This window comes from Macrobrachium nipponense, chromosome 6 (assembly GCF_015104395.2).
Source record: "Macrobrachium nipponense isolate FS-2020 chromosome 6, ASM1510439v2, whole genome shotgun sequence".
NCBI classification, from domain to species: domain Eukaryota; kingdom Metazoa; phylum Arthropoda; class Malacostraca; order Decapoda; family Palaemonidae; genus Macrobrachium; species Macrobrachium nipponense.
In genome coordinates this window covers 78833175-78860989 of record NC_061108.1, presented here as the reverse complement: position 1 = coordinate 78860989, position 27815 = coordinate 78833175, and the positions used below count along the sequence as shown (strand labels likewise).

General features: G+C 37.6%; 1 protein-coding gene across 4 annotated transcripts in view; it reads right to left on the bottom strand.

The window, feature by feature from the left end:
- Positions 1-8110: 8110 nt before the first annotated feature.
- Positions 8111-27815, bottom strand: part of LOC135216880 (double-stranded RNA-binding protein Staufen homolog) — a 203385-nt gene continuing 183680 nt past the window's right edge. For all 4 annotated transcript variants that reach the window (XM_064252402.1, XM_064252404.1, XM_064252401.1 and 1 more), the window contains exon 18: positions 8111-13252. In XM_064252402.1, the coding sequence (XP_064108472.1) occupies positions 13181-13252 (72 nt within the window). In that variant the 3' untranslated portion in view covers positions 8111-13180. The remainder of the gene's footprint in view (positions 13253-27815) is intronic.

Below are 27815 nucleotides of genomic sequence, written 5' to 3'. Positions count from 1 at the left end.
GAGCTGCGGCTTGTCCGAGAGAGGAGGAGAGAAGTCGAATGGCAGTAGGTACCCCACCCAAAGGACATCTACCACGCACTTCTCCACCCCGTAACTCAGCCACTTGGCCCAATGGCCCGCCAAGCAACCCCCAACCCGTGGCACAGGAGAGGGAGAAGCGCCTAACCTACCGATGGTTCCCTTTATCTCTGCCTCTGGGGTCCTTTCTTGGTTTAAAGGAACGGGAGTGAAAGGGACACTGGTCCTCTGCTCTAGTCTGGGATGAACGGGAAGGCCCTGCCGAAACCGAACTCCTCGACGGCCTACCAGTCAACGATCTTTGTGACTGCTGCTGGACAGGGGGATGAGGAGGAGCTGGACGTCTCCGAGGACGGGACTCCAACTTAGACAGCCTTGTGCACCAATCTGTCCTTTGTGTCAGCCCGGCACTGGTCTATCGCATTTTCTAGCTCAGTCCAAGGGAACAAAAACTGAGACTCCAACAGATCACCATTCCTCAACACCAGCAAGGGCTCAGGGCCACCTGATCTTTCCATCTTGGATAAAGCCACAACTCTTCTAATCAGGAGGTTAGCCCATAAATTAACAATAAGGTGAGCCATATACAAAAAGGCCTTGCCTCCGGACTGAAAGAAACTGGCAAGAGAGGACACAGTCACCAACCCTTCTGGGGACCTGTCAAAAGCTATCTTGACAATGACCATAGACCAGAAGTCCAGCCAAGAAACTGTCTGCAACATGGAGGCTGCCATAGGTTCCAATGCTGAGGCATCTTGTGGAGACAACGATGGAGCTACCGACCTCATCTACTCCAAAGTAAATCCCGGCTTCGGGCGAATGACGTCTGGGTTAAGATGACGTGACATCAAAAAGGCAGAGTTCGTAGCATAGTACTTCCTATGCCTCGTGTGAGGCAGGGGTAGCAGCCTGGCAGAGCCCCTGGAGTGTAGCGAACTGTCCCGATCTTAAATAGAGCCATTAACCTTCTGCAAGACCGATTGGACGTGCCCCAAACAAGGGAAGTTGAAGCGAAGACTTGGGATCCTGTGTAGCTCCAAGCCAGGCTTCCAAGCAGGAAGGAGTGTAAGACGACCAGCCCAAGTCCTACTCTCCAAATTGTTGAAACCACGCATAAGATCAACAACTGAAAAGGAAAAACTCTTACCTGTCTCCCTCCTCCTGCTCTGGCAATGGAGATCAACAATGAGAAGGGTGTGCAGGTTCATCTAAAATGCCTTCCTTGTTCAAATTAATGGAAGAACCAGCTGCCAAACAGCTCGAAACATTAACCCGTCTGAGCTGGATACAAGCGCCGACTCCCATGACAAACCAACCACAACACCAGGATCACTACCAGATGACTCCTTAAAATGGCCAATAACAGGCACGGGCATGGCAGGTGTACGAACGTGAGCTGGAGAGGAACCTCGAACACTCAAAAACGAATGAAGAGTCCCTTGGAGTCAAACTCCTGGAAGTACCGGGGACAGGGGTAGGCAAAGACTCCTGCTGCACCAACTCACAACCTTTGACCTCTTGACAGGCGCCTTGAGATCCTTACGGCGACAAATAGGCCCTGGAGACGGAGAAGTGGGACCGTCTGCAACATGTGCATTAACGGGGGAGGTTGCAACACGCTCGCGACTCGATGCAGAGGTCGAAGCAGCCATTGCAGAGCGCACGGGAAGATACATTAACACTTTCCGAAACACCAACACTCTCAGGAACATGGGCGTGTTGCTCCTCACTCGCAGGCAAAGAAAGAGCAAAGTCCTTAGCCTTCCAATGCTTGATATGCCGACGCGGTGGAGACGGGGGAGGAGAGGAAGACAGCACTGGCTCCTTATGCAATCTCTTCGCAGGAGGCAGGGGCGATGCAACACGTTTGCTTCCAGTCCTCCCTGCCGACATGGCAGCCAACTTATCCTCCAAAACAGTCCAATTTCTTAAGAACCACCTGGCATAAAGCCTCAGACAGTTCAGCAAGAGAAGGCTCCGATGACATGGAAGAGAGATGCAGCGAATCGGAAGGCAGCGATGATGCAATGGCAGCGAACGATGACGACACAGATGAGGGAGGCAGAGCAGAGGAGACAACTGGGAGTGACGTCATTGGTGGAAGTGATGTCATAAGGCGATGACGTCATGGCTTCCCCTCAATCTGAACGGTAACCAGATGCCACTGGCGGAGGGATACAAAATGACTGACCCGTGACGTCACTGGCGGAGCTGATGCCACTGATTCCCTCTGACTTGAAGAAGCGGCAACTGTCACTGGTGGAACACTACAAAATGGCTGACCTTGGCTACTAACAAAGACGAGGCTAGGTGGAGGGGGGAAAACCTGGACAGCATGAGGAGGGGGTAGCGAGCATCCATGAAGTATGTCAACAAACCCTCCAAGGACGGAGAACCCAGTAGGCCCTTCGGCTTCCAAAGCACCACCATCTTGGACATCTCCGACTCTGTAATAAAAGACAATGATGTAAAAGCCTCCTCCCTCTTAGGAATCAAATTAACTCCCAAAGAAGAAGGGGTGACATTACAGAAATCAGCCTGAGGGCCTCCTGATACTTCCAATGATGAATCGATGGAAGAAAAGGAAGGGGACAAAGGCACAACACTACTATGGGGTGTAACCGCATTAGGAGACGAAGCATTGGAAAGAGAAGAAAAACCCTCCCACGAAGGAAGAGTAGAAACCTTACGATGCTCCCTCTTGCTATAAAACAACTTCCACTGCTCTTTAGGCCACGCACGGCCTTCCATGCAAGGATTCGTTATTGTACAAACATTAGAGCGACACCTACTACATGTGATGCTGGGGATCAGTCGCAGCTGCTGAAGCCAAAAAACGAGAACACAGAAAACCCGAAGTTCCGGGGCACATATGTTGACGAGGCTGAGGAGCAGCAAAGCAGCCATAATAACTGCACACAAATACACACAAACACTAAACACAATCGAAACAGGCAATGAACCGGGTAAAGGCCGAGAGGGGTCAAACACAACTCTCACCCAGGCGGTTAAGAAAAGACTGACGTAGTGGCGTAGGTGCGTAGTCCTTGACCACTCTTCACCCGATATATGCACAAGTTGCCAGATCTCAAAAGATTCTGTGCTTTCATCTGCGATTTAACCAGATCCAGCTAGGTGCTAGAAATGATCCTATTGTTAAGACCGAAGGTTTGTTCACGTATGAACAATAATAGCTATACAATTACTATGTAAATCTCTTATACAAATTAGTCCAAAATGTTCCCTGCCCATGTCGGTATCGCTGGTAACAAACTTGCTGACAATGGAGCAAGAGATGTTATTACTCAAGATGACATTCTCTTCCACCATATTCTTGCTACTGACATGAAATGGACTATTCGCTCATATATAAAAAATAAATGGCAAGCACGTTGATCTTCTCCCCTTCTGGTCAGCAATAAAAAGTATAGGGAGATCAGAGAAAGTATTGAGCATTGGCCATCTGGATTCCAACAAAACCGTACGAAAACTGTTTTATGTAGTCTGAGAATTGGCCGTACTTGATTGACCCACAGAATCCTTTTAGAAGGGGGAACTGCACCAGTCTATATACAGTGACTCTCCCTTTACTATGGAACACATTATCATATGGCAGTAGGTATGCTTGCAACATGGCAAAGACAAGGGTTAGTGGGCAGGGATATAGCAAAACTGCTTGATCCTGATGTAGCTGTTAATAACCTTGCTGGATTCCTCCGAGAAATTAACCTTTTTAATGAAATTTAATACTGACCTCTTGGTACATTGGCAAGTTTAGTATGTACTACACTTGAAGTTGTTTATATAAGCATGTTACAGTAGAGCCTCAGTTCTCGACGCTAATTCGTTCCAGAAGGAGCGTCGAAATTCGATAAATTCGAGAACTGAATCAAGTTTTCCCATAAGAAATAACTGAAAATGGATTAATCCGTTCTTGACCATCAGTTATTACCCTAAACTTGCCTTTTTATACAATACATTACATGTAAATTACAACTAAATAAGTTAAAAGTTAAATAAATATCATGTTAAACGTATATTTATAATTTTAAATGTATAATATACAGTATAAAAGAAAACTGGCCTGCGTCCAACCGATTGTTGACCTAGCGCCATAGGCTACCTAGGTAAATAGTAAGTAGAATGTAGTGTAGTGGGTAGGCATAAAACGTGTTGCTAACATAATAAAAACATTGAAAAGCAAGTCTAATTATTACAGTAAATTAATAAAATATTAAAATTAAACCCAATTTATATTTATCAAAAACTTTAGAAAATTTGCCTACAGTAAGTCGGCATTTAAGGATGTAAACAAACCATAGCGCAGCCCTGGTGGTTTATAGCGGGACTATGGTAGCAAACAAACCATATCGTCGCTATAAGCCTAAAAAAGTTTACATTAGATATTAATTTATGGTAAATCTTATACGGAGTCGACTGCAATACTATATACAAAATCACTTGAAAATTATCTGTCAGTAAATGTTAATGATACTAACGATTTTGTTTCATAAAAGTCCTTATAAAAAAGGTGAGTCTTTTACGACAAATTGTCCAATATCAGAGCTGGTTTCAAGCTTATTGGACTTTGACAATTATTATGGTACTGCATGGTACATATATACGTACGTATAAGTAAAAGAATCTTCTTAATTTCTATAATTACTATACCATTACGTACCAGCATCTCTTGAGTTTAATATCAAGCTAACCTCTTTTTTACGAGGATGCTTATAAACCAAGCATACAGATTGCGTTCGTTACCGCGCACACGTTACATATGTAAACTGTGTCACTACCAGATCTCATACGTAAACATTGACGTCTTTTTACAGTAGACATAAAAGAATAGTCTTAATTTCTATAATTATTCTATACCATAGCGGCTTCTCTGATTTAAGCTAAGGCTAACCTCCTCTTTACTAGCAAGCTTAACAAAGCTTAAGATTACTGTCGCTACAGAATCTACTTAATTTCTATAATTAATGTATACCGTAGCGGCTTCTGATTTAAGCTAAGGCTAACCTCTTCTTTACCGGCAAGCTTAAAAAGCTTAGATTGCGTTGCTACCGAACCGAACATGTTACATATGTAACTGGTTTCACTACCAAATCTTTCACGTAAACAATGACGTATTACAGTACGAAATAAAAGATTCGCCTTAATTTCTTAATTACTACGCACTTACTATGGCATAGTGGCTTCTCTGATTTAAGCTATGGCTAACCTCTTCTTTACTGGCAAGCTTAACAAAGCTTAAAGATTGCATTCGCTACCGAACTGCCCATGTAACCTACGTACGTAACATTGCCTTCACTCCAAACCTAACACCTAAATACGTATTGCATTTGCTACTGAAACGCGCCTCAAGTGTGAGCATGGTTTTAGAATAGGTCTACGCTTGAAAAAAAATCAAGCAAGGGTGCTTGATTAAATCTTTTTTTCGCTCATCACTTTCATGCAGGGGAGAGGATAGACGAAACTTAAGGAGTTGGAAATGATGGAAACATTTTGAAGCAGGAACACACGAGATGCCATGTAAACACTTTTCCATTATTTCAGAGATTAACAATAGCAAAAGGTTTGAACATATATAGCCAGTAGTAATGTTGGGACCCATGATGAATCAAAAGGTAACTGCGTATAGAGTTGATACCACCGAAAAAGCAAACGAAATGCGCGCAAGGTGTACGAGACACGACACATGTTTGAATGTTTGTAAACAATAGCTGCGGACCTTAAACAATGCTGAGTGGCGTCACCAGTGTTACCAACCGTTTTGCTAAATTATGCTAGTCGGTCCAAGCAAGAATTTATGCAAAATATGGTGCAATTTTGTGCTATTAATCTATCATCTCATTTCTCTAATACATTTGAGCTAAAACAATGATGTAATAGAAATTTAAAACATTTATATATTAGGTGAAATGATATAAAGTGACGAACAGACAATATTATAACTAATAATTTGATGATCTTTACATGTTCGCAAACTCGAAATAAAACACCATTTTTCTTTCATAGATCACATACGCAATCACTAGTATACTATTTGATATGCAATCACTAGTATACTATTTGACAAATGTGTGAAGATCACACATACAAATGTGAAGAAAAACATACAAATTTTACTTATTACTGCATCATTATCATGCCACTGAGAACCATTTTTCTTTAACAGGTCACATACACAATTAATAATATCTTGAAAATGTGTGAAAATTACTTCAAATATAACATTTTGATATTTACTGAAAAATTAAAACTTAAAAAAAAAAGGTAAACACAAACCAGTCTCTACTCAAGAAGAAAAACATTCGTACTTATTACTTGATCATTATCATGCCACTGAAACACCATTTAAAGAAAAATGGTGTTTCAGTGGCATGATAATGATCAAGTAATAAGTACGTATGTTTTTCTTTTTGAGTAGAGACTGGTTTGTTTGTTTACCTTTTTTTAACAGATCACATACACAATGAATAAATACTTGAAAATTGTGTGAAAATCACTTCAGACATATGTAATTAAAATTTTGATAACTACTGAAAAAAATAAAACTTAAAAAAGGAAAAAAAGTAATTCTTTACTCATGAAGAAAAAACATTATTAACACTTTACTGATCGTTTGTCATGCCACTGTGGGTAATTATTTATATTCACAAAATTTAACATTCCTTATTGGGTTCAAACTTAGCAATGAACTCATTTGTTAGTGCTGCTTTTGAGGCAATTTCACTATGAAAATACATATATTCACTATAGCTGTGTATGAAATTGAGGAATTTTCTGCATTTTATTTAAAATTTTAGTGAAAATACATTCTAAAATTGTACTAGAACCCTAAGTGTGAAAGAAATTATGCTAAGCTCGAAATTATGCTACATTTGGTAGCACTGGATGACGCCAACTAGCAGCGGCTGGCGGAAACAGTTTTGTTTACAAACATCATATGGTCGGGGGTCGGAAACTGGTTTTTTGGTTGAAAACAGATACAAAGTTTATTGGAAATTTAGTGGTAAAATCCGATTATGTAGAGTTCTAATACGGTCGTGAACCGGGGCTCTACTGTATATGTGTGTGTATGGTATGTACTATGTATAAATTTTTGAATTCTTTGCACACTTGAAATGCGAAATCATAATTTTTATGGGGATTTCAGTTTTGACCATAGTTTTAAAATTGCCTTTACTTTGTTTAATTTATAAATTCATCACCATAAATATTCATCTCAAACCAAATTCATTATAGTGCTGAATAATCCCTTGCTCCCTCTTCTTCTAGAGGTTCTTTCACTGCATAAGAGGCCACAAACGACATTCTGGGCATGAGTTGGCAACGTTACAAAAATTAATATTACACCTACAGCAAGTTGTATGGGTGTCAGTCAAGGAGGAAGCTAGGAATCATGAACATGAGAATCCTGGAAGGCCTGGGCGCATGCACTGTCAAACTCAGGACTTCTTGGAGGAATCCATAGTAATACAAAACAGACACAACATCCCCCCCAAAAAGCTGGAAGGAATCATGGGCTATCAAAAAAACCAGTTCGGGAGGGAGGAGATCACAGGACATCTGCTTTTCAAGGTGGTTGAAGAAACACTAAATGTGTTACAAGGTTCATGTGTAGTTGATGACCACTCTCCTCTTCTACGCATTAGATACTAGATGCCACAGATTCCTTGCATATACAATCTTTGTTTTTTAACTGGCTTCCAGCTGGCACCAGAAGATTTATCATGTTGTTAAGACTGAAGGTTTGTTCTGAATATGTTCTCTTCCATCACCGCAGGAAGAAAGAGAAAGCTCTCATACTCAGGTGTGGAAAAAATAAAAAAAGACACAGACGTGTGATCACGTGAGTACTAAATAAGCACTTCCCTTGAACCTGGAAAGATCTCGCAGAAAGACACAAAATCTGTTTAACTATGTTATAAAAACCTTAGGATAGACTCCCCTAAACAATGAAAACAATGCTAAACTGTGCACTGGTTCGCGAATTTCATGAGGAAGGACATACATGGGAGACTGGCTCCTTCACTCCAACTTTGTCATAGTGTTTGTATCCCTTTAGGGAGAAAAAAAAAAATCAGATCAACCTTTTATTGTGGAGTTTGATCAAAACAGAGTCAGATTAGAGAGGACATAAATTCAATTTGTATTCTTTGTAGCTTTCCGTGACCTTACACTTGACAGTATACTGATGCCATTAAACATTGTTTAAACAATCACAGAAATGTCAACATCAATAAGTATATAAATGTATTTTCTAAAAAAAAAGACTATGTGCAAAATCAAAAAGACACCAACAGAAACATACATTAAGTACAGATCAAATTCATACATTAAAATATTAAATCTAACCCCATGAGATCTAATATTTTCATGTCTGCTTTCCATATGAATTACAGTAAAAAATTAAATGATCCTTCATTCACTGAAAAACTATAACTATTTAACATGTAGGACAGGATTCAGAATTTGAGATTTTAATGTCTCCAAAAGGTAAAATTTGTAATATGCAGTAAAAAGAAATATCAATACCCTCTCAGCCATAAATAATTCAGCCTGTTTACCACACCTATGATACATCCTAAAAATAACGAACAAGATACAAAAGAGGCAAACCTGTACTGGAATCTTAATAACAAAATGCTCACTTGAACAAATGCAATAATCTTAACACCTACAAAAATACTTGAAAGAGGATTCCTCAGTCCTTTAACAAAATATGAAGTCTTTCTCTGACTGAAAAAACAATAATGACATAATAATTACCTAAATTACAATACAACTAAAGTTTAGGAAGGAAATTCATAGTCAAACAGAACAATGTCTTCTAAAAAAAAAAACACAGATAATCGTATAGGTACTCAAGCTAAATATGGCTTCAACCAGGAAGCATTGTGCAATAATCATTTAGCTACAATAAGAATAACAGATGTGGAATTTGTTCCTCACCAAGATTCACTATGACTCTATCAAGATCATCCCTTGAGGTGAAGCTGGGGTGGAGGTGGGGGTGGGGTGGGGTGGGGTGGTAGTCTAATGATGGCAAAATGTGGTACATGGTTTATGATGTTCATGAGAGTTCTCAAAAATGCAAAAACCTTTATGCAATAAGTGTAATACCTGCTGCTGATAAAACCTTCTAAAAATATATACAACTCAAAAATGTTTCCTTGTTTGTAACTGTAAAGAACACCACACAGGATGTCAAAATATTAAAAACTAACTACTGATACATAACATGTTGGTGGACATGTCTCAAGATTGTTAAAAATGAAGCATGCCTGTATACCAAAAAAATTCAATCCTGAGCAAAGCTGAAAGGTTGCTCAAAATTCTTAGTGCTTTAATTAATTACCTCCCAGAAATGAGAAATGTCTTCTAAGATACAAGTAATCATTGTACATTCATTGTGGTCTATTATATACTGACCCAAAAGCAATATTCAATTTAGAGGCAAGTGTAAAAGAAATCAAGTATGATAGTACAATAATTATTAATATAGTAATAATTTTTATATACAATCTAAATATGAGTCAACTTGATTTTGTATTAGATGAGAAAATAAAAAATAAGGCCCCTTATCTACACAAAACCAATTAATGAAATGTTTGCAGTTGTTAGGTCTTAAACACTGTTCTGTAGAGAACCTCCATTAAAATGTGTTATGTATTAAACCTAATTGCCATTTAACTGTGCTCATGACAAGTGTACTGTATTGGTTTCCATTTGGTTTTAAGAAATATACATTCTGCAAATCTTGACATCCTCCTTTATAATGCATACCACTGGCAAACAACAGGAGATATCATTTATCCTTAAAGCCAACAAAATGCAATTTAAACAGCTGTACACGAGTCTCAAGGGTATACAAATAAACACTGAGAATGGCTAAAACCACCCATGAAATGCTCCACCATCTTCACACCCCAGGAAACCTCAAATATTCTAAATGAATAGACATGAAGACAACAGCAAAGTCAAAAATACTCAAGCATCTAAACAGTAATCCTAAATTGCAAGCAATAAAATAATGACTCAGTAAACATTGCAATACTGTTCACCAAAAGCAGTTTCAAAGCACATCCACTAGATATAAATCCCTACCTTCTAAATATATAGTATTAATGAAAAAAAAAGAAAAAAATACAAAGGTAAAGTCTGAACCATCAACCTTGATCAAAATATAAGAACACATTTTAAATATATATAAATATATATATACATATTGCTGGGTAAGTATATGTATCACGGGGGTATTTCTAGGCATAGCAACAAGGGACACTTTAAATAAGTATGTACTACATTAATGTGCTGAAAAATGAAAAATTTCCATATTAACTATGTCTTAGAATATACTTTATATAATATATATACATATTTATATATATTTATATATATAATTACATGGTACTATTATAGGGTACTTCTACGCATCAACCATGATGAAAATAGAAGAAAACACTTTGAATGAATTATTATGGGATACACTTGTTGAAGAACACCTTTTAAATATATATATACATATTGCTTTAATATATATATATTACAAGGTATACAGTATATGTCTATTAAAGGGAACTTCTAAGCATCAACAATGATGAAAATAGAAGAGCACACTTTGAATATACATATATATTAAAAGGTACTTCTACATACGAGGTCAAGTGGTAGCATTTGTAATATGGCTGAAAGCCTTTATGCCAGTGCCAAATTACATTCAACACACCAAGACATTCACAGCAACATCACAAATGTTCATGTCATCATAACATGTAACCTGACCTGACCTGTCATTCCTTGCTTTGCACGTCAATAAGATTCACTTTCCATTTATATAATGAGGGGGATAGAGAACCTTACAGTAACTCTTGGCAACACTCAAACTGAGGGACACATCACATTTACCAGCCAAAATAGCTGATGCCCTGATGGTGTGGTTAAGTAAAAACAATGTGTTAACATTTTCCATGACTAAAGTGTACATGACCACCTACTGGAAGTTTATACCCATTCCAATTTACAGATTATGATATTTCTGATCTAATCTTACGTCAGTGTGACTGAAAACTGTCCTTCATGCATTCACATATCTAAGTGAACATTCCCAAATACTTTCCAGTTATTAAAATTTGTATGCAATCTATTTTCCTATCTGTTCAGTATCCTGATACTAAAGATCTGTAAAGAGACTTAAATGTGTCCATTACAGCTTTCAAACACCAGTTTTCTAGACCCCAAGAGCTACAACCTTAATCTTCCAAGACCATTCACTTGACCACACCAACAGGTAGGTACTTGAGCCAGAATTGGCTGCCATCTCAGGCAATGAATCTTGTTGTCTTCATATGTAGTCAAATTATAGTCAGTCGCATTAATGATGTCTATGAAGCACAAAAGTGTTACCTGCCACTGCCATTCAACCCTTCCGTCATCATAAGCAGAAATTTTTGCTAACAAATTACAGCTCCCGATAACTAATGGGTTAAGGCTACATTACATATAGGTTATTGTTCTATTAGCACATGGGCTCTTCCTAAAAAGGGGGTTTTGGCAAATAACACTCTCCTGCTCCACATTTCATATCTGGTTCTGTTGGGAAAGACAGAGCTTAGAATGGTACTGCTCAAGATACTAAACCAATGGAGTTTTAAAACGAAACTTACTTTGCAGATAATTAAGCAGTTGAGCAATCACTCCTCTTATTACCATCAGCTGTTGCAACACTAACATACATAACTATAGAATTGTTTCCACTACTGCAAAAGTTTGTTTTAAAATTCCAGCCCAGTATGCAGTGCATGAGATACACTGTTGGTGATTTACACAGAAGATTAGGCAGATCGCTGTGAGGATTCTACGTCAGTGCTGATATTCAGTAGTTATACTATCACCCAAAATACAATACTGATGCTTCACTGAAATCAAAATCCAAATCAATATAATTTTACAATGCAATGATACATACAGTTCAAAAGTCTAGTACTATTATTCAGTAATGCATTGCAATTATATCCATACTTATTATTATTGCTTTCCCTTTGGTTCTGTCCATTAGCAGTGTCTGGATATGTACATTGTAGAGAAAATTAGAAAAACCATCACACAATTAATAATGAGCACTGTAATAATTACGCATCGTTGAACATCAGCATGTGTAAGTGTGTGACAAAAAGACAAAAACTAATAATATAAGCTATCCAGCACAGCACCTGTGGTCAAAGGGCAGTTCTTGTCCACTACCAAACCAAGATGGCAGAAGTGACCGAGGGAGGGTAGGAGAATTAGAATGCATCAAGGGATGTAGTATATTCTTCCCTCCCTCAAGCACTTCTCACTCCAACAGCATGACCAGATAACCAGCATTGGCACACTACGCCTGCAGGAGGCACACATTTATATTCTTGTAATTTATTCTTCTTTTGCTTAATAAGGAAAAAAATGAGCTAAGTGAAAACACTTTAAAGCTCAGTTCATCATCTGTTTGCCATACTTGCACTCAATAAGATAATATACATGGTTATCACTCACTTTCTTCCATTATCAATTCTAATCTCTTCAAAGGTACAATATAAAAAAAATACAAAAAGTCAAAATATATCAAGGAGGAAGACAGTGAGGTATATGGCGAGTTAGCAGTAGTGAGATAATAAAAAAGCTAAATCATTAATACGTATATGCATATTCACTACCAAAAATTATTACCTCAGCCATGCAAAAATTTTAACCTTAAGACTCACATTATGCCATACTCAAAAACTGTCTGAAAGCTTAAAGTAAAAAAATAGGAAGATTACATCAACTATGAAATCTCTAAAGTTGAGTTCCTCATCACATATAGTATGAAACTCAACCTTAAAGCCAGATTGTTGCTTTGGTGCAAAACTTCTGCAGTCTTAAAAAATATGTACCAATATGAAGATGGTCATAAAAATTCTTGAACTTATTCTAATTCTCTTTCTCTCTGATTTGCCTTACAATTCTCCCACTCAGTTTCAAAAATTGTTATTACAATCTTCATATAAAAGCTTGCATTATCAATTAGGCCCATTTGCAGAAAGTACAAATATTGGAAAATGACCCTTATTGAATTATGACTTTGAAGGTTTGCACTGCCGTTATCCTCCTGCTGAGTGATATCTGCTGGGCTTTAGTCTTGCTTAGCTGCTGTTACAGTATCCAATCCCATCTTGGCTAAAGCTCTCAGTGCAGTCAAACAAGCCTAATAAAAAAAAAAAAAGTAACAGGTCATTTCATTAATTATGACAAGTCATTAATTAAGAACAAAAAAACTATCATACATAAATACTGCCAAAAATATAGATGGTATTTTATCATCTCTTACCAAGCATATATAAGATACATTACATTGTCATCAAATTTATTACATCTGGGAAAAACTGGATTTCTTAAAGAACACCACTGGGTTTTCAATGCAGTTTCCAACTCTTTGTATGATTAACATACATACTGTAAAATTCTACTAATATGCGTCAGTTCTCTTAAAGATGTCTTGAGAAAAAAAAAAAAAAAAAAAAAAAACCCTCAGGATTTACGCCCAATGTTCATTTACGGGATGTTACATACACATATATGATGCAACTAAAGTCCTCCCTTCTTTCTCTTACATGGCTATAGAGTCAAAACCTCGGTTTTCATATGTTTCAGTTTTTGTAGACTTTTCTACAAAATTTTGTCTCGATTATGGTACATTTCCTTGGTTTTCGCACACTTGGAAACGCTCCGTCCGGGGGCCCATATGGAGCACCCAAACAAGGCATCCCAACTTCTTTCGTGACCCATTCTGCTTTTTGAATTCATAGTTTTTGTGCTTTTTTATTTGAGTACAACTGCTAAATAACCCATAATGGGGCCACAGAAAGTTCCAAGTGCTAGCCCTTGTGTAAAAAAAGGCGAGAAACACTATAGAATCTAAGAAAGAAATTGTACTCACCTCTCCATACATGCAGCTCACTTTTCGAGCAACTAATGACTATTACTGTGCATCGGCAACAAGGATATAACTCCAGTAAACTTATGCCATCAAACACAATCGTAGATAAAATTGAGAGAAAACAATTTTAATCAAAACTTCTGATTAATAAACATTACCTTAATATAATTTACCTAGTCCTAAATCCCCAAAAACTGCACCAAAATTTACCACATTGGCAACCCTGTTACTTCCTATTCTGTCCGCCAGTTGGCAACACTGCCGTTGACAGTTACAAAACCTTCCCTTGAAAATCAGTTGTTAACAAGCGCCCGTGCTATTTATATCACAGCCGCTCTATAAATTTCCTAAACCTTTTTGTGCCTTTAAAGCTCTCATTAATTGTTAATGCGACTTTATGTTAATTACCACTCATTTATTACATCCACGAAATAGTGAATCAACTTTTATTTCTATTGTGGTATTTATTTTATATTACGAACTCTTGCGCGACCCGGAATTACATGACCTGTTCAACAGTACAATGGATTGCCAAGATAATTTGATACTTCCTTCTGCCAGCAACATCAGGAATTGCTCAGCTTGTAGGAAAAGGATGAGTAGCAGGGAGTATGAACCCCATGAATTTTGTAGCTCTTGTCGTGGACAGGTTTGTGACTTAAACTTCTCGTTGCGACTTATGTAAGGCTTGGTCTGACGAAGACATGACTTATATGAAACATCAAAGAATCTTGCAGCATAAAAGATTAAGGACAAAAAGAAATTGGTAGCTAGACCTGTATCTAATGATTTCCTTGACTTATGCGCCCATGGTTCTGGCTTTTCCGTTTCAGTATCGTGTGATTCCAATTCAGAATTAATTGATGCTTTGCCACCTGTACAACCAGTAAATAATGGAGTCGTTTCTGATTTTGATTTGAAGTTTTTGGCGATGGAAACTAGTTGGAAACAGAAATTTGAAACATTACAGCTTAGTTTAGATCGAGACATTTCAGCCAAGTTTAATAAGCTGTCAGAGAATTTTGAAGAAGCTTTTACTATAATGTCATCTTTTAGATTCATTTTCAGCTCCTTGTCAGGTACCTGTTGACAGCACCATGGGAAACGTTGTGACAGATACCCCGGCTTGTGAACCACGTTGTGGCGAAGGCCTCGGGCGTTGTGGCGAAGGCCTAGGGGGGATCCAATCCGGGCGGGTGCCTGATGATTCTTTACCCAATGTGTCCCGTTAGACCCGTAACGGTGCCAAAGGGCGCTTATTTAGGAGAAGGGGGAGGGGTATTTAGTGTTAGACCTAAGACAGCTAGTCGTCAGGATCTTACTTCAGGGGAAGTTTCTCAGTTAGGATCTGATGATGATGATGATGATAACGTGGATTCGTGTGATATTGATGTTTCCTTGAACGGCGGTCATGATGTCGAGTTCAAGAAACTTTTTTATTTAATTTTGAGCTTTCTTCCTCAGGCGAGGCCTCAAGAGCCGAAGCAGCCTTCGCCCTGTTGTATTACAGAAGGGATTTTTCTTGACGGTACTTCCCGGTCGCGGGAATTTTTACATTTTCCCTTTGCTCAGAGGTTCGCGAGAGTGAGGGTGGACATTGCCGCTAAACTTTCAAAGGTGATCGGGGAAGGAAAGAGGAAGCTCTCTTCTCTTCTATGACACCAGAGAGGAGTTTATCAGGTGGCGGATGATACTTCATTCTCCTGACCCCCCAAACCAAATCCTGATTTTGTCCGACTTTCAGGTCAACCTGTGCTTTCCAAGGCTTCTGGCTCGGTCTCAATTGAAGACTTTATTGCCATGGAGTCTGTTATGAGCTCCTTACAAGAAGCTCAATCCTTCAATATGTGGGTCCTAGGAGGACTTTTAATGTATATCAAGGACTCCGGGTTTGTTCCTGCCGATGCTCCTCTTTTTGGGAAATTCTGCTCGTCTATTTCAATCACTTCTGTACATCAGAACCAGCTTGCCGCTTCAATGCAGGCCTTTCTTGTTTCTCTAAGGCATAGCCTGTATTTATCGCAGTTACCCTCCTCTGTTTTGGAGATTCAGAGAAACAGTGTATTGTCATCTTCTCCTTTTGGCGATTCCCTATTTGATATGTCTGTGCTTTCTGAGGTTTTGAAGGAACATCAAGGTGATGCCTCTTCCCAAGCTCACTGGCCTTTATCAAGAGCTTTTTCCTCTGGTCTTCCTCCCATTCCTTCAAGGAGTAAGCATAAGTTTAGTGCCAGATCCTTACCTTCTGCTAACAGCCCAACAGCCTCCTCCTTTTGGCTCATTTTTCCAGAGTACATCTCAGGTTTCTGGCAACTCAGCTTCCTCCTCTGATGATCACCCTTTGAAACGCGGAAGAGGTTCTTGGCGTGGATCTAAGGGCAGAGGAAGAGCTCAACCTCCAGGAGGACCTTCTTCTTCTTCCTTGTCTATGCGTAAGAATTTTTGGAAGTAGGAGTCATTACCTCACCCAGAGACCACAGTAGGAGCTTGTCTCTCTCGCCATTGGCCAGCTTGGCAGGAAAGAGCAGTGGATGCTTGGGTAGTGGAGGTCCTGAAGGTAGGTTTTGAGATCCCTTTTGTTTCGAGACCTCCACTTTCCAATTGTCCTCTCAAGTTCAGGGGTCAAGCCTTGGAGAAGGAGCTTTCAGCCCTCTTGGAGAAGAATGCCATAGAGCGAGCTCCTTCTTCTCCCAGGTTTTACCCACGGGTGTTTGTAGTTCTAAAGGCCTTGAACTTGTTTAAGATCTTTCGGTCTTGAACAAGTTCATTCTAAAGTCCAAGTTCCGGATGGAGACAGTTCAAGCTGTTCTTTCATCCGTCAGATGGGGGACTGGATGATTTCCATCGATCTGCAGGATGCTTATCTGCAAATCCCCATCCATCCGAAGAGCAGACCTTACCTTTGGTTTTTCACGGACTCAGGAGTTTTCCAGTTCAAGACCCTTGGTTTCGGCCTTACCACTGCTCCACAGGTCTTTTCTCGGGTGATAGCTCCTGTTTTGGCTATTCTGCATCGGTTTAATGTAAGGATGCTTCGGTATCTGGACGATTGGCTAGTCCAGGCCGAATCTCTAGAGAAATGTCTCCGGTCGAGGGAGATAGTTCTGTCTCTGTGTGTCGAGTTGGGCATTCATGTCAACTTCAACAAGTCCAGTCTAATCCCTTGCCAGATCATGACTTATCTGGGGATTGCTTTGAATGCCCAGATTTTGAGGGCTTCTCCAGCTAAGAAACTGATAGACAAGCTTCTAAGTCTGGTTGAAGAATTTTTGTCCTCCGTAATGCAGCCAGTTTCTCTTTGGGGGACTCTCCTGGGCCATCTGTCATCCCTCATCCAACTGGTTCCCGGAGGTCGTCTCAGAATGAGGTCCCTTCAGTCGACATTTCGCCAGTCATGAGATTTCTTGTCCGAGGACACCATAGTCGCCTCCTCTCCACAATGTCGGAAGGATCTCCGTTGATGGATACAAGTTCACCGCCTCAAGTCAAGGACGTCTCTTCTTTCAGTTCCGCCAGACCTAATGTTTTGGTCAGACGCCTCAGATCAAGGTTGGGGTGCGCACCTGGGCTCCGAAGCTGCTTCAGGCCTTTGGTCAGAGGAAGAGAGGATCATGTCAATAAATTAGAGGGAACTAAGGGCAGTGTACCTAGGCCTTCTTTCATTTCAGGATCAACTGTCGGAGTCGGTTGTCGCGATCTTCGTTGACAACACCACAGCAGTCTCGTACTTAAGAAACCAAGGTGGCACACAGTCGGACCTTCTCAGTCAAGAAGCCCGATCAATCCTGTATTGGGCAGATGACAGGAGGATTACATTGGTCTCTCAGTTTATCCTGGGCCATCACAACGTCTTAGCAGACGCCTTGTTGAGACCGAACGACGTTCAAGGGTCAGAATGGACACACTGCCCAGAAGTCTTCGACAGCCTCAGGAAGAAGTGGCCTGTCACAGTCGATCTGTTTGCCACCCCACTGAATTTTCGGTGCCAAATCTTCTTCGCCCCTTACCAGACTCCTCAGTGCCGGGACAGACGCTCTTTTGCAGGACTAGGAGGGCCTTCAAGCCTATGCATTTCCTCCATTCGCTCTGGTAAGGTCAGTCCTCTCTTACATGTTACCAATGCCTTACTTTCAAATTTACTATAGAAATTCTACAATACTGATACAAATACTATAAAATATAAATGGAATGGAATACAGAATTCAGCCCAAAGGCCAAGCGCTGGGACCTAAGAGGTCATCCTGTGGTGTGAAAAAGGAAATTGAGAGCAAAAAGGTTATAAAGGCATAACAGGAGGAAAATCTCACAGTTGCACTTTGAAACAATTGTTATGAGATGGTAGAAGGTAAAGATGGAAAAAAGAAAACATGAAAAGAGGTATAGTAAAAGGAATAAAAGAGGTTGCATCTTAGGGCCAAAGGGGCACTGCAAAGACTCCTAAGTAGTGCATAAAATATAAAGTACAAAGGTATACAAGCTGTGAAGATTCAGTGATGTTGGAGATAGTGTTGGAGGCAAACACAAGAAACTGACAATACCTAACCAAATAAATGGTCAGTAAGTTCATAACAATTGAGGTAAAATAATTGTTTTTGAAAATAACATTTTTATAATAAAATTAAGCTCATTACAATTCAGGTAAAATAATTATTTTTGAAAATTACATTTTTAGAATAAAATTAAGTTTTATATATACTACTTCCCAATTAATTACTTGGCTATACAGTGGGGCATCGCTTAAGGGGGCCGGCCGGAACCCCTATATATGGTGGTATAGGGCGAAAAATGCAAAGTCATGAAAAAATTCATGGAGCTTCATATGGCAATTGAGAATACGTATACGAAATATTTCGTCAAAATTCCTCTTACTTTCATAGTTAGAGGGTAATTAGTTGTCGTAACTCAATAAGCCTAAAACATTGATCCGTACAAGAAAATGCAATATTTCTTCTATATCGTAAATTTTGATAATTATTGTCAAAGAAATTGGGAGAAATGGCATCTGTAGACATTCCCCAAGTCGAGAAGGAGACTTCAGGCTCAGCTACCAAGTCCAGTCCTGATTTAGTGCGATCACAGACTTCAAGTAGTCTACACGTTCCATTTCACCTCTGCCATTCGCCCGCTTTTACGTATGTTTATGTATGTTTCGGCAAGAATTTCATCATGCCAATGAGGAAAAGACAAGGAAAACATCTCGCTAACATACAGACGAAGAAAAATCGCTCAAGTATTATTACAGAATATCATAATATATGCGTAGTTAGTGAAGAGAGAGGGGAGGGTTGCTTAGTAACGCCCCCGTCTTGCTTGACAGCACACGTCACACTATGCCCAAGGCTACGATCTTTGAGCGAAGAGATCTTCATTTATGATAAATAACAAATTTTTGGTTTTTCAATACCCAAAATGGAATATGAAATTCATAATAATCATGATTTATTAAATTGTCTTTGTAAAAAAAAAGAGTACGCTTAGGAGTTTCACCTCTTGACATTCTCTTCCATTTTATGTTTGTTTATCTTTGTTTCGGGCAAGAATTTCATCATGCCAAAAAGGAAAATACAAGGAAAACATCTCGCTAACATACAGAAGAAGAAAATTCGGTGTAATAAGCCGATTTACTGAAGGGGGGAGAGAGAATTGCGTAGGAAGGAGTGCCCCATCTTGCCTCAAGCAGTGCCCCAGGCTGCGATATATGAACAAAGGGATCATCATTTATGATTAAATTATGATAAATAAAATAGTTTTGGTTTATTAATACACAAAAAAGAAATATACATTCATAATAATCATTATTTATTAACATTGTCTTTATAGAAATACGAAGGAAAACTTTGAACGCCCGTATCTCAAAACTATACTTATTGACCTTCAAAATCTATCTTCTCACTAAGTTTTAAAGCTATAACATTGGAATTTGGTATATAACTCAGAAAGACATTATAGAACAATCAAATAGAGCCCTTTTTTCCAATTTTCGTTTCATATTTTTTTTATAAATTTTTTTCTCATGATTTATAGGGTTTATTTTTTTACCATATTGAAAAATTCATATCTAGCAAAAAAAATGACTTTTAGAAAAAAAACTTCATTCGATTGGAGGCCTAAATCAGGTCTATATATGGTAGTAATCCCAGGTCTTAATATTAAATATCAAGGGAGGAGATAGAATTTGAAAAATGGTTATTTTCGGGATAAATCGCCCTGGCGTCACAAAACCGAAGGTCAGAGGCGAAAATCATATGTGGTTTGGAGATGTCCCAAGTCACCTTATTAAGTGGTATGAATATCAAAGTCCTGTCCTTAAAAAAGGGCATTAGCCGGCCGGCCCCCTTAATCGCGGATCAGTAATCACGGAATCAGTCATTCACAAGTTTTTTCTTGGACCACTTCTCATGCTACATCGCTGGTATGAATCGCAGCATCGCGGCACAAACATGTTGCGTATGCGATGTTTATTGGTAGGCTAAGCCTCGGCCGCGGTCCGATAATCACCAACATACATGAAACAACTCACATTATGATATTAACTGACAATAAAGGTAATAAAACTATTCTCACCTTATATATTATTGGCATATCTTCATAATAAATAGCCTATTCAAGGTATATGTATGAAATTCATTGGTAGGCTAAACCTAGTTGCAGTGCGATAACCACCAACATACATGAACAGATTCACATTATGATATTAACTGACAATAAAGGTAATAAAACCATTCTCACCTTATATATCACAGACATATCTCTGAATTAGGTTCCATTTGGCAACTAAAAACAGTGATGATATTGGTAAAACAACATCAGTTGATTATTTTAAGAATGTAAACAAAACCAGAATGTAAATGGTAGGTCACTATGTATTATCATAATACGTGTACTATAATATGGTCTCTCTCTCTCTTTGCGACGAAGCGTAAACAAAATACGTAAAACCATTTTTTACCTTCTATATTATCATCGTATCTACATAATTAAAAGGCTATTCATGGAATAATTTCATATTAGTGAAACCAACTTTTATCTATGCGAAGCCAGCCAGCTGAGAAAATGTACGTACGTACTACATGAACATCAAATTATGGTAGCGTCCACAGCAAGATTATCTTTCAAAATTACAATAGTACTAGTCATGGTAGTAATAATGTTTGGGAATATACGTAACATTCATTTTCAATATACTATCATTGTTATTCTGGTAGTAACATGAGTGATGACACCTCTCCCCAAGTCCCTGTGTCCCCTTGCTCTGGCCAGGAAAGAGAGCCATCATTCGAACCCTCCAATGTCCCTCGCCATTCACCTCGACTAGCTCAGAGGAATTTATGTTCCGCTCGAGACACTGCTACGAGCGTAAAGGGGGAGGGAGGTGTATAGATATTTAATGTTATGCTGTTTATTAATTACATTACGTACAGTTTGTGAACATTAATGTACATTTGCTTGTATTATTCTATAGAAGAATGATATTTATGTTCCCATTTATATTTTCTCATTGCACGTATAGTAAGACCACTATTTCGTTATGCATCGTGGCAACAATGTAATTAGATGTGTCAACACTGTCTTTATTTCCCGCCATATGCATAGTTAGTCAATGTCCAGTGGTCCCGCTGCTGTCGTCTTGATGTTGTTTATCTTCATTACAAGATTTTAAAGAATCTACGGATTTAATTTGTCACCCCTTCATTCCATTTCTTGCATGGATGTATGTGGCAGCATCCCACACAATATCATTGATTGCTAAAGCAAACAGAGTACAACTTAAGACACAGCTTTGGGGGATTCCTTCTTCCAGTTCATAAACATCTGAATAAGAATTTTCTATTTGAATCTAGAAAGTTCTATCTGATAGAAAATTGTTAATAAAAATTGGCAAATGGCCTCTTATACCTTCAAAGTGAAGTTTTTGCATGATATTGTGTCCCCATGTTGTATCATATGCTTTTTCTATGTCAAAAAATATTGCCACTGTTAATTTTTTCTGATCAAATCCTTTTTTGACATGATCTAGACGGGTTAGTGATTCAAAGGTTGATCGACCAGCTATTGATCCTGATTGCGTTGGTGTTAGAATTGAATTTTTAGTTATGACATATTTTACATAGACAGCTTGTCAAAGATATAGGTCTATAATTGGATGGATTACTTGAATCTTTCCCAGATTTGTTTATTGGGATTATGATAGCATGTTTCCATTTATCTGGAAAAACTAGTTTCATCCAGATGGTGTTATAGAATTTTAGTAAATATGATTTGGCAAACAGGGCTAGTTTTTGTACCATTTTGAATATTTTATCATGGCCTGGGGCTGATGAATGACATGAATCTATAACTGGTTCACTTAAGGTAGATTCTTGGGTAATCCCTATGCCTATGAGACGTTTGTTTGGCGGGCGCTGATTGGCGGAGAGCTGCCTACCTCCCGGTACCAGCCAATCAGAGGCCACTAAACAAACGTCTCGTAGGTATATGGTTCATCCAAGAATCTACCTTAAGTGAACCAGGTATAGAGTATTGTTTAATTCATCCATACTAAATACATAATAATATTCTAGATCTTCAATAGTTTCAAAATTGATTATAGTATTTTTCTGATCAAATCCTTTTTTGACATGATCTAGACGGGTTAGTGATTCAAAGGTTGATCGACCAGCTATTGATCCTGATTGCGTTGGTGTTAGAATTGAATTTTTAGTTATGACATATTTTACATAGACAGCTTGTCAAAGATATAGGTCTATAATTGGATGGATTACTTGAATCTTTCCCAGATTTGTTTATTGGGATTATGATAGCATGTTTCCATTTATCTGGAAAAACTCGTTTCATCCAGATGGTGTTATAGAATTTTAGTAAATATGATTTGGCAAACAGGGCTAGTTTTTGTACCATTTTGAATGATATTTTATCATGACCTGGGGCTGATGAATGACATGAATCTAGAGTATTGTTTAATTCATCCATACTAAATACATAATAATATTCTAGATCTTCAATAGTTTCAAAATTGATTATAGTATTTTTCCACTGTGTTCTTATATTTTGAAAATGTTCATTTAGATCGGAGTAGGCACTTATGTTTTCGAAGTGTTCCTATTATATTCGAAATTTCATATGTGTCACGATATAGTTTCCCATTTAGGCTTATTGTACTTTTTGGCTGTCTTATATATTTTCCATTAATTTTTCTTATTTTTTGCTAAGTATCTTTCATAGATGTATTTGTTGACAAGCTTGATACATAATTTTTCCATGATAATATTTTCTCAGATATTACAAGTTTTTGAAATTTGGCATTATATTTGTTATATAATGGTTTAGTATAATTGATTGTTATGTTGATGACCACTAATCTTGTTTAGTATATTTGTATAGTAGGGCAATTTGTTGAGGGGTTTGAGCCATGTATTAAGTCTGCTAAGATTTCTACTTAATACGTGTTTGATTTTGCTTAATGTTGCTAAGGTTGGAGTCCACCATGGGACGGGATTTATTTGGGTGTGGCCTTGTTTTAGGTATGCTTTCATCAGCAGCATTTATCATGAAATCCGTGAAGAATTTACATATTGTATTGTGGTTTTGGTTATGCGGAAATGGTGGTATATTTCTGGTATGTAGATGGTCAATGTCACAATCTGCTTTTTGGATATTATATTTTACAGGTGGCAATATTAAATTATTATTTAAATAATTAAGGACTATGGGGAAGTGGTCACTGGTATATAAGTCATCCAGGACATTCCACTCAAAGTCTTTCAGCTAAGGCGACTGAGCACAACGAGATATCTACTGAAGAAAAGGTTAAGTGGGTATTGGAGAAGTAAGTTGGCACATCACTTTCATTTAGGCAGCATAGGTCCATGCTCCAATACGTATTTCTCTGTTTGTTCCTGGTGCGTCAGCAGGGTGACTGTTATCCTAAAGGTGACTATGACCGTTAAAATCTCCTACTGTAGATTATTAATTAATGCTGGTAAATCACTGATATTCGAGCTAGAATTTGGCTAGTTGTATAAGTTACAAATTCTGATCACATTTTTGTCCGGCATATATAATTTGATAGCTGTTATCTGATATGACAAAGATGGTATGTTTAAAAGTTCATAGGTGATACTATTATGAACATATATTGCTGTGCCTAGTTTTCCACCATCAACTGGTGAATAACAAGCAACTTTGTAATATCAAATGTTTGTGGGGTTAGATCCTATTCGTTGTAGGCATTACGTATTGGGTTGTGGTCTCGTAAGATTCTTTATAATTCAATTACCCAGACGTAGTCGGGTTAAGAGGCCATTTATATTTCATTGAATAATTTTATATTTCATTATTGGGAGGAATTGGTGTTAAATTCTGTAAATTGATTGCCGATGTTACTTTGCCTCGAAGTTTATATGCATTTGAATTTATTTGTAGTTTTTAATTGCTGTATTTGTATGGTGGCTATTAGATTCTTCAGTTGTTCAATTTTCGTAATTGAATATTAATACATAAGTATAATTTCCATTTTGAATTTTAAGGATTCAGAACATAATTCGTTCTCATGTTGGTGTGTTGAAGGGCATTTCCTTAATTTAATAAAATTGTCTATACAATTTCATACTGTGTCCTTTGTCTTGGTGATTAGTTGGTTATACAGTAGTGCCTCAGGTTACGAAATTAATCCGTTCCGAAGTGGCCTTCGTAACCTGATTTTTCCATATCTCGAACTGCATTTTACATGTAAATTGCCTAATTCGTTCAAACCTTACAAAAACACCCCAGTAAATTTTCTAATACAGGCGGCCCGTGGTTAACGGCACAATCGCTCAACGGCGAATCGGTTTTACGGCTGTCATAAAAAAATATTCATTAAAAAATTAAGGCATTTTAAAGGTATTTTTACAGCGCAATTTTCAGTTAACAGCGCCCCTGGCGCCGTTGTCTAACGAGTTCATACATTTGTAGAAATGCCGTTCAGACCATAAAGGTTATGCAATTTATATTAACAAATTTTATGGAGAGTTATTACGTAGGTATTAGGGAAAAATATATGCCTCTTGACGCTGTTCTATGCCAAAAGTTACATAAGTGCAAATTTAGCTATGGATGTGTCAATTTATAAATATTCATGCATTTGTTTAAAATGTGTATGAAAATGTATTACGCGTACAGTGGGGCCTCGCTTAATCGCGGATCAGCAAATCATGGATTCATTTAATCACAAGTTTTTCCTTGGACCACTTCTCAGTCTATATCGCTGGTATGAATCGCAGCATCGCGGGCTTGTCCGTGGTAGGCTAAGCCTCGTCCGGTTCCCATAACCAGCAAATGCATGGACAGATTCACATTGTGATATTAACTGACAATAAAGGTTATAAAACCATTCTCACCTTATATATTATTGGCATATCTTCATAATATATAGCCTATTCATGGAATAATTCCACATCACTGACATCAACTTGTAGTTGAGCGGCCAGCAGAAATGTAAACATTGAGTTACACTTAACCCTTAAACGCCAAAGCGGTAAAAAAAAAAATGTCTCCCGTCTCCCGTGTGCCGGAGGTGTTTCAGAGTGAGCGCGGAAGCGGAAAAAATATTTTTTTCAAAAAATCACAGCACGCTTAGTTTTCAAGATTAAGAGTTCATTTTTGGCTCCTTTTTTTTTTGTCATTGGCTGAAGTTTAGTATGCAACCATCAAAAATGAAAAAAATTATCATTATCATATATAAATAATGCAATATATGATAGCGCAAAAACGAAATTTCATATATAATTGTATTCAAATCGCGCTGTGCGCAAAACGGTTAAAGGTAACAAGTTACTTTTTTTTCGTTGTAATGTACACTAAATTGCGATCATTTAGGTATATAACACATTGTAAAACAATAAAAGCAACACAGAGAAAATATTATCACAAAATGATGCATGAATTTGTAACGCGTGGACGTAAAAAAATATATTTTTTTTAAATTCACCATAAATCTAAATATTGTTATAGAGACTTCGAATTTGTTTCAAGATGAAGTTAAATGATGGAAAATTACAATACTGTAAGAGTTTTAGCTTACATTTGCAGTTTTCAACCATTTCGGATGAGTTAAAGTTGACCAAATGTCGAAATTTTTTTATAAATTTTTTTTTATATGCAATTATTTCGGAAATTAGAAAAGCTACAACCTTCAAATATTTTTCCTTTTATTCTACATAAAATTGCGCACATTTTCATATATAAAACTCAATGAAATGCCTAATATGAAATGGAGTAAATTTTCCAAGAATGTGATGTACGCATTTCGGAGATTTATGGCGGAGAATCCACGCGCGGAGGGAAGGAAAGTTTTTTCATAAATTCACCATAAATCGAAATATTGTGCTAGAGACTTCCAATTTGTTGCAAAATGAAGGTAAATGATTGAATATTACTAAAATATAAGAGTTTTAGCTTACAATTGCGTTTTTCGACCATTCCGGTAGAGTCAAAGTTGACCGAACGTGGTTTTTTTCTATTTATCGTGATTTATATGCTAATATTACAAAAATGAGAAAAGCGACAACCTTCAATTATTTTTCGTTGTATTCTACATTAAATTGCGCACATTTTCATATATAAAACTTTATGTAACGGCTAATTTAAAATGGTGGAAACACTACCACAATCGCACGTATGATTTTTTCGGAAGAGTTACTGCGCGGACGTAAGGAAAATGTTATTTTTTTCATAAATTCACCATAAATCGAAATATTGTGTTAGAGACTTCCAATTTGTTACAAAATGAAGGTAAATGATTGAATATTACTAAAATATAAGAGTTTTAGCTTACAATTGCGTTTTTCAACCATTTCGGTAGAGTCAAAATTGACCGAAGGTTGAAAATTTGTCACTTATCATTTTTTAAATGAAAATATTTCAAAACTGATAAAAGCTACAACCATGGGTTGTTTTTAGTTGTATTGTGCATGAAATTGCGCACATTTCCATATATAAAACTTTATGTAACGGCTAATTTTTAAATGGTGCAAACATTACCACAATTGCATGTATGATTTTTTTCGGAAGAGTTACAGCGCGGACGTAAGGAAAAAGTTTTTTCATAAATTCACCATAAATCGAAATATTGTGCTAGAGACTTCCAATTTGTTGCAAAATTAAGGTAAATAGTTGAATATTACTAAAATATAAGCGTTTTAGCTTACAATTGTGTTTTTTAACCATTTCGGTAGTCAAAGTTGACCGAAGGTTGAAATTTTGGCACTTATCGTTATTTATATGGAAATATTTAAAAACTGATAATAGCTACAATCATGACTATTTTTTTTTTGTATTCTAAATGAAATTGCACACATTTTCATATATATAATACTTCATGTAACGGATAATTTAAAACGGTGCAAAAATTATGTCAAAGTGACGAAATAATTTTTGAGATGTGTCACTGATACTTTCTAGTGCAATAAGAAAGAAATTCGCGCTTGCGCGCCTGCGTAACGATTGTAAACAAAACAACGCCTTGATCCGTGAACGCCCAGCATCCCCCAAGGCGCGTGATTCAAAAGTTTTCGGCTGGTAGGCCTATAAGTATTTTTCCGCGAATTTAAAAAAAAAGTTTTTTGGGTCGACGTATAGTATGTCCATTCGGCATACGGGAGACATTTTGACGCGACATTTAATACGTCCATTCGGCGTTTAAGGGTTAATCTTTGATCTATAGTGAATAAAGTTATTACATTAAGATATCTCGGTTCTATTCTATGCATAACGCCATTCATAACAACTATGGTAATAGCGTACTGTAGTACGATGATTGAAATACAAGCCAAACAGGTGTTATCCAGTTCGG